Source organism: Hevea brasiliensis, chromosome 8, assembly GCF_030052815.1.
Source record: "Hevea brasiliensis isolate MT/VB/25A 57/8 chromosome 8, ASM3005281v1, whole genome shotgun sequence".
Classification (NCBI taxonomy): Eukaryota; Viridiplantae; Streptophyta; class Magnoliopsida; order Malpighiales; family Euphorbiaceae; genus Hevea; species Hevea brasiliensis.
This window is the reverse complement of record NC_079500.1, coordinates 72,161,058-72,170,063: the sequence shown is the minus strand read 5'-3', so window position 1 is coordinate 72,170,063 and position 9,006 is coordinate 72,161,058. Positions and strand designations below refer to the sequence as shown.

The 9,006-nt window shown below is 31.8% G+C and overlaps 1 protein-coding gene across 1 annotated transcript; it reads left to right on the top strand.

Moving 5' to 3' along the window:
- Positions 1 to 1,786: 1,786 nt before the first annotated feature.
- On the top strand, positions 1,787 to 8,589 carry LOC110659691 (uncharacterized). Its single transcript, XM_021817693.2, has 5 exons — positions 1,787 to 2,394; positions 3,661 to 4,369; positions 4,904 to 5,252; positions 6,657 to 7,041; positions 8,036 to 8,589. The coding sequence occupies exons 1-4, from the start codon at positions 2,112 to 2,114 to the stop codon at positions 6,705 to 6,707; spliced, it is 1,392 nt and encodes a 463-aa protein (XP_021673385.2). The 5' UTR covers positions 1,787 to 2,111; the 3' UTR covers positions 6,708 to 7,041; positions 8,036 to 8,589.
- The last annotated feature ends 417 nt before the right edge of the window (positions 8,590 to 9,006 follow it).

Sequence of the window (9,006 nt, the reverse complement as noted above, 5' to 3'; positions counted from 1 at the left end):
TTTCTAGTTATTTTTAATTTGATTTTTAATTTTGTTTGACAAAAAATTGTGCATATCTATATCATTAAATATCAATATTATTAATTTTTATTTGATATATAATATTTTACATAATTTCACATTTTTTTTATAATATGGAGAAAAACTTTAAAAATATATTAATATTAATAAATTATATTAATATTAATAAATTATTCATAAATAATAAATTAATAACTAAATTGTTCTTTTTGTGTAAAAAATAAAAAAAATAATGCTAATAGAAAAAAAATTGACGTCAATATATTATTATTTTAATTAAAATGATTATTGAAAAAAATATATAGACAATTATTCGTTCACAGTAAAATATATTGTTAAACTAACTTATAATATATTTTTAAAATAAATTTTTTATAATTATTTTTCTAGAAGTAAATATCAAATTTCAATAAAAGAAGTTATTGAATCTAAATAAATAAATATTAAATATGGTAATACTTGTTTTCATACAAAAATTATGACTTTTTTTAATTGAATTATCAATTTATATTTATATTTAAATATAAATTTATTAAATTAAAATAATAATTCTATATTCCAAATATAATTTTTAATTCTTTTTATACGTATTTACTATTTATCAAGTTAGGATCATATTATAATATTAAAAAAAATTAAAAAATATTATTTTTAATACAAAAATTAACATTTTTAAACTTTTAATAATATATCATTTTAAAATAAAAAAATCAGTATTATAATTTTAACCATTTTATTAATTATGTTAATTTTATAATTAAATTCAAACTTAATATATTCTATTAATTATTAATTTTAAAAATAATATATATATATTTATTTAAATGTTTATCTCATATATATAATTTTATTTTTATGCTTTGTATATAATTATATATTATTTAAAACTTTTAGATTCATATAATTTTAATATATATATTACACACTAATTAAATACTTTTTATAAATCAATATATATATATATATATATATATATATATATATATATATATATATATTATCAATTAGTAGTATTTATATAAGATTTATAAATTCAATTTTAATTAAAACTAATGTAATAATTAAGAAGTTTAGATACATATCTAAAATTGAGAAAAATATAAATTTATTTTATATAAAATATTTTTTTAATAAATTATAAGAAATTAAATTAAATAGAAATTTTAAAATAATAATAAAAAAATTCATATATTTTATTGATAAAAATTAATTTTTTTTCTTACTCTTTAACATAAATTTAAATATAATTACATTAAAATAATTTTATATAAATAATTATAAGATAGAGATAAAAATTTATTAGCATTAGTTAAAAAGTTATTTAAAAAAATAAAATACATTCATTTTTTTGTAAGTAATATAAATAATAAAAATATTTTATAAAATTTTATTTAAAATTATATTATAATAAAATTTAATTAAGTATACTTTAAATATAAATAAAATTTTAAAATTTAAATTTATATATACTCTAAAATTATTAGATAATTAAATTTTAAATTATAAAAATTATATAAAATTTAAAATTAAATATTAAAAAATATAATTTAAATACTATAAATAATAAAAAATAATTTAATTATTTTTTTCATATTTATATATCATCTAGATTATAATAAATATTGAGTTGACATAATTTGTGATTTAAGAAAATAATTTAATATATTTACACGTCTATGCGGAAAAAATGGACTAACATGGATAAAAGAAAACTCCATTGGCCAGCAGATGCATTTGGAGACATAAATACCAGAATATTTCCCGAATACATATCAACAGGTCATTTGACTGAGAGAATATCAGTATGCTTGCCATACGCACACGCGTCATCGTCAAGCCCTGTCTCACTCTCTCTCTAGAGAGTCCCCCTTTCTCTCTAACACCAAATTCCAAACCCTAGCCCCAAAATTTACTCTGAAAGACTACAAAATTTCTCACATGAAATTCCAGCATCGCGCAAGCCCTGGATTCCCAATCAAATCGTCGATCCAAATAAATCGAAGCTTAGTTTGATGGCTATTATCAAATTATCATACTCTCCTAAACTCTAGTAATTCTCTTTCTCCGTGTCTGTCTCAGCTTAGAAATCTATGGAGGGCTCTGTGGTGGAGGATCTCGGAACCCCCGTGTCCTGGGAGGTGGCCGATTTGGAGGAAACGATGAGCCGTTTTATGCTCAAGGATTCGAAGAAAGACTCTGAACAACCCCCTCAAGAGCTCTTCCCCGATGTTTCTGTTCATTCGGGGTCGGTGTCGGGTTATGGGTCGATATATTCCAGTACCGGAAATGGTGAGAAAGTGTCGGACGATATAATTGATCAGGTCGATCAGTTCCTCCGTGAAGCCTTGCAGAACCCTCGTGAGCGGCTCTCCAGTAAGTTTTCTTATCCAAACATGTATAGCGATTGTTTCCACTTGTCTATTTATTTATTTATTTATTCTGATGGTCCTTGTAGATTGCTATCTAGCTGGACTATGTGTTTTGATTGACTGGGTAGTTTAGTTGATTTTACAAAATTTTTGTTCAATTATGTGCTTTTGTTGCTCAATTATGAGGTTTTTAGCGGGATGTGATGCTCTTAGAGGTGATGAATTCACGTATCTATGTCATATGTTACACCAATTGAGATTGGGAAATTCGAAGTATTTTAGGAACGATTAAACAAACTTAGCTCTTGCTTAATCTAAGGTGACTGAAAAAAAAGGATTTTTTTTTTTTGGCCCTCTTTGATTCTAACAAGGCATGTGGAAAAGGGGTTGAAAGGGTGGGGTGTGTGTGTGTGTGGAACATTCCTACTAAATTAGATGACACAGCAGGATGTGAACTTAAGAATGGAATCCTAGATTCCGTCCATCCCCCACCTGCACCTCCGCGCCCAAGAATAAAAACGTGTTATTAGTAAAGAGATCAAAAGACTATTAATGTGAGATAAATGGGGTGCAAAACTGTGTGCAAAGAATTTTGTTTACGAATTGAAATATCACAGAACAAGAAAAATTTTTTTCTTCCGCAAATTGATGACTAGAAAAAGGTTAAGATCTGCAACCATTGCCTCTAAGAAATAAGAAAGACAGCAAAATTTAGCTTTCCATGAAATACTATCCTCCTTTCTCTCTCTCCCAAAGCAAAGTCTTAAGATATTTTTGATGGGATTTGAGATGATATTGTTTAGTTTTTGTGGCTCATATTTGTTGAAGGTTAAAATTCAATTCACTTTATAGGGAAGGGGGTTCTGTGATAAAGGGGGGTAAAAAGCGCTATAATATATTTTGTAGATTTACTCTCCATTAATCTACTGTTTCAATAACCTTAACAATCTCCAGAATTCATGCATCAATATTCATTTTCTGAGTTACTTATTTCTTTTCTTTTTCGGTTTTTATTTATGGCATTGTGGTGGATACTCTTGTGAATTTGTGATCAGACAGCTCGTGTTTATCTTAAAACATGTCTGTCTTCAATATATGATTTAATGCATAAAGTGTCTATTTTGTCAACATTTGAGAAAGACATGTTTTTGTTTTATTGCCCCCTCCCTGTTCTCTCTCTCTCTCTCTCTCTCTCTCTCTCTCTCTCTCTCTCTCTCTCTCTCTCTATGTGTTCTTATGCAAATAAATACTAGTGATTTCTTTTGTGTAGTTCTGAGGATGGAGCAAGATGTTGAAAAGTTTATCCGTGATCCTACACAGCAGCAATTAGAATTTCAGCAGTTGCCCACTTCATATTTACGGTTGGCTGCGCACCGTGTAGCACAGCATTACTCGCTTCAATCAATGGTGTTGTTAGACAATAATGTACCCGATGCATCTGGTTCCAGAATTATTGTTCGCAAGACTTCTGAGTGTAGGTTGCCTTTGATCCGCCTTGCAGACATCCCTGTAAATTTGCCATCAGAAGACAGTGGAGTTGTTAAAGTTGCAATTAAACAAAGACCACAGAAGAGGCCACAAACTGTCAATAATTCAAATTCAAATTCCATGAAGAAAAATAGTTCCAAAAGTGTAGAGGAAAGAAAAGAGGAGTACAACAGGGCACGTGCACGAATATTTAACTCTAGTGGTTTTAACAGTGGTGCTAGTGGGAAACCAGAAGGTGAACCAAGATTGCAAGATGGGTCTCACCATGGTTTATTGGGTATGTTGAAGACAGAGGAAAAACCTGTTTCTGGAATTTCAGATATAAATTCTGGTAGAGGTTCTATTGAATCTTCTACAAGTAGCAGTAGATCTGCTAGAACTAGGACAGAGAAGGAGCCAAGTAGTAGGTACAAACCGAATAATAGGGTGGCCATCTTTCGAGACCGTGAAGTTGATAGGAAAGATCCAGACTATGACAGGAGCTATGATAGGTATTTTACTAATTTCTTGTGTGTCAACTGTTCTCCCTTTTCGAATTCCATAATTGTACTCAGAACTTTAAATGTATGATAATGTGATAACAAATAGGGGATAAATTGAATAGAAAATAACAGGATAAATAACATGCACATACACATAGGTGTGTTGGAGAGAGAACTTTGGTGCTCATAGCTTCTACAGCTATATGGATGGAATATTTAGGTTGTGCAATTTTTGTTAGAAGAATTATTTAGTCGTGGTTAATGAAAATGGAAGTCGCCTTATTTGGTCGGTAGTAGCTATCTGGCATCTACTAACTGAAAGACAAAAAGGGATGCTTGATGACTATATAAAGGTGGTACCAAATATATTAACTATTCTGTTCAGGAACCTGGACAATCAACTGTTTAAGGTTCCAAACAACTTCAACTAATCAAGGTATGAAAATTGATTCTGAGGGTCTGAAATGCTGATGCACCCAAACAATAGCGAGCTTGATTTCTTTTATTGAACAGCAAATAATCTAATAAGATTTTTTTATCCAGGTATATGCAAAGATTTGATCCTGGATTTGGATTCAACGGAGGACCTTACACCATGCGGCCAATGTACACTCCTGCATTGAACTACAACACTGAATTTCCACAACTTGGTTCCAGCCATAGGCCACAAATATCCCCAGAACATCAACCTCTACCTCTCCCTCAACATTTACGTGGGCCATGGGCTTCCCCATCGACTCCTGCTGGAATTGGATATGGTCATCCAGAAACAATGATGCCACCATTCAACCAAAATCATGTCGGTGCACACCCCTCTTCTGCCATTTATTTACATTCCTCTCAGTATCCATGTCAGTGCCCGGGAATGCCTTTTATCCAACCTTTTTCACAGGTATGTCAATCGGAGTGGCATTTCTTTCCTATCATTTATAGAATGCTTGTTATGAATCTTCTCTTGTTGCAGTTGGGAGCCATCATTTGCAGCTAACGTCATATGGTTTTTCAGATATTTCTATAGTTTTATAATCTCCAAGCTCCCTAGCTTGAATCTTTTTTCACTCAAATATGATTTTCAATTGAGATTTGCTAATGATTAAGTTAATATTATTATGAGTGATGTTTGTGCTCATAATAAATGTAAATGTTTAATGAGAAGTTGTTCTGTATGGTGTATGTAATGGAGTGATTGAAATACAACTTCCTCCTACTGAAAAGTAAAAGGGAAAAATCATTGAAAGATTGAATTTATACTTCCTTCTTGCAATATTTATTTTTAAGAAGGAAAAAAGACAAAATACAAAAGAGGGATTCTGGTTGTTGCTCATTAAATAGAAAGGGAATTGCAATGGAATTATTCAAGTAATTCATCTCGTTTTAATATAATTAGTATGGTATAGAACAATAGTTAATATCCATGATGATAATAACAAAACTATAATATGTGGATATTTACATGCCTAAGTAAACAGTACCACAGCATACAAGTAATACTATTTACTTCTTATTAAGTAACTTAGTATTTAAAACTTCAAGCATCAAATTGATGTCCTAGTAAACAAGTAGCAACGGCTTCCACATGCGGAGTGGGGATAAATTTTAACAACTGTCCTTGAACTTATATAGTTGTAACACTACGGTCTTTCAATTTAAAAATGTAACATAAAACCCCCTCAATTTTCAAATTTTGTACAATAAAATATCTCTAATATCCAATCACTAGTTTTTCAGTTAGACGTTGACCTAGACAGTTCTAGCATAACGCTCAGTCATCATTTCTCTTTCCTCTCTCAAGTCATGTGTAAATTGAATCATTCTACTCTCTATAGTGAAAATAATTTTTCATGTGTAGAAAGAATAATTTTATACTTTGCATAAGAAAGAAAAGAAAAATACCGGCTAAGCGCTACGCTGGATCCGTTCACGTTAGCATCTAACTGAAAAATCAGTAATCGGAAGTCAGAGAGATTTTACTGTACAAAATTTAAAAGTTGAGGGGGTTTTATATTACATTTTAAAGTTGAAAGACTATACTGTTACAACCATATAAGTTCACGGATAGTTGTTAAAATTTATCTCACGGAGTGGCTATATTTTAAATTACAGAAGTTCAAATAGGTAAAATAATATGATTTTACTATTCAAACTCGAATAATCATATTGATTTTAGTTTATATGTTTTAAAAATGCTACAAATTCTAAATTGTAAAATAGTACTAGCAAACCCGTGATTTTTGACAGCAATGATTGTTTCCAATAATGGACTTGGATAACATAATTAACTTTTGTGCTTGTGCAGTCTCATCAACAGCAACCTGATGCAAGTTTTGGTTTAGCCCGGCCCCGATGAGGGGCTTGGGCCATGCCTGCACCCTGGCCGCTGGGACCTGGGCTTGGAATATTTTATGGGCTGATGATACAGCTTCATTATCATATCTCAGCTTGCAGGAGTGCAGGCACAAGGAACTGAGGTGGGAGGCAATGGGCATTTGTGTTCTGATCCATTCCTTCACTCAGAGTATCAGTTGAAGCTTCTTCCACTTGTGATGAATGATGTAGAAGCTCAAAGGCTGGGTGGATCATTAGTGTGCATGGGTGAACCCTGATTTGACACTGATGATGATGAAGAATATCACAAAAAGAATCATTATAGATGGAAATGTGCATGCTCTTTGTGGACAAAGGTGTGTCTTGTTCCATCACTCTTTACTTTTTCATTTTATTTAGGGCTCATTTGGAAGCATTATCAAAATTTATCAAATTGAGAACTGGAAAAATAGAAGTTGATAATTTGTGTAATTCTCCCATGAGGCAAAACAAAATTAAGAATCATTTGTTTGCTCATCATAAAGCAATTTGGTATAATTGTATCGCACATAGTTATTAAAGGCTCAAGGCGCACTAAGACGCCAAGGAGTCCTAGAGCCTAGGCGCAAGGTGCAAGGCTCAGGCGCGTGCCTAAGCGAGGTAAGGCGCAAAAGTAAAAAATTTAAAAAGTTCATAAAAATCAAATAAATGTGATGTTTTTCTTTTTTTTCCTTTGGCATATATCTTGAATTGGGTTTGCTGATTTGAGTTTAAGTGGTTGTCCTTTTTGCCAATGAAAGTGCTCGCTAAAGATAGAAATAAAGAAAGCATGCCTTTTTAGAATCTTGTGCCTGGAACAAAGGCGCACACCTAGGAGCATAAGGCGCTAGGGTTCGAGCCTGGTGAGCCTTGAGCCTGAGGCGTTCCTGAGGCGCGCCTTTAATAACTATGGTATCGCATGATATCTTCATAATTCAACTCGACTCTTTTATTTTCCTGTGTCGGATGTTGGGCGTGATTGGAGGTGGTAGGGTATCACTGGTGATAGACATTGTGGCTTCAAATGCAGTGGTAGTGTTGTGTTGACGATAGCGATGGTAGAGGTGGTAATTTTGGCAATCACACCATTAGAGTTGTAACAACTAATTGTCACAATCTTACCCCTGCCCTTTTTCTTAAAACATCCATCTGTTACTGGTTTTCATTTTTTTCATTTTATAGAAGGAAGAAACCCAACTAAATACTTTTCCTGACTATTTTTACTGAAAAAAAAAGAGTCATTAAAGATGGAAAGAGCCACTTAACATATTGCTTCTGTTGTTGTTTACATATTCTTAGATGTTTAAAATATGCTGCCTCCTTTTATTGCAGCACCAAAAAGAGCTAAAAGGAAAAATTTTGGAAGGTTATTTGTGTTCAAGCTGGTGTTTTGCATTTAGCTTGTGGCAGCTTGGTTGTGCAGCCGATTCCCTGTAGAAAACTCTGATGTCTGATCACTGCTTACTATATGCTTTTTTTACTATAATCTTTCTAGTAGAAACAATGAAGCGGATCTCATCATGTATCATCAGGATATATCTTCTGGACTTCAGTGGGATGATTACATCACTATATACAATTTGACAAGTCACTTGTTAACAATTGCTGATTTCTGAAGATATTGATTATGATTTTCTGCTATAAAGTTTTACTTTCCTAGGTAGATGTGTCAAAAATTGCCTCTGTTGTTGCTTAAGAAACCGTTTGTGGTTTTAATTAGTTCCTTGGGCTTTTATCAATTTGGCATGCTGAGGATCCAATGTTTATGATGTTGACTGTCTTTCCATAATTCTACTTCGCTCCATCGCCTGGCAAGGTTGTAATCCGGGATGGGGGCATAGTGAAGGGTTATTAATGGTAAAATCTGTGGTGGATTTTTTTTTCTAGCTTATGATCTACACTCAATTTTGTGATAACAGTATGCGACTCGGTTTAATTCTTGTAGTGCAAAATTGGAGAATTTTGTCCACTTGTTTCCCAAGTTTGGTGCACCAATTGGATAGGATTAAAATGGACGATGTTCTTTCACAAATGTGGTTGTATTTTGCATGAGATGTGAATGAATCCCAAAGTACATGGGGAGGAGTGGCAATCCAATACATGGAAAGGAGTGGAGTGGCAATGGATAAGGGGTGTAATTGGTTGGTTTGGATATAAATGGAATGAAAAAAAATTGAAAAATAAAAAATCAATTTATAAGAGATTAAATTTAATTGAAGAGGTTAATTGAATCAAATCAAGTTGAAATAAATTAGTTTGATTAGATACGGTTTATTGGTTTTCATTTAATTCAGGGCAAGAAC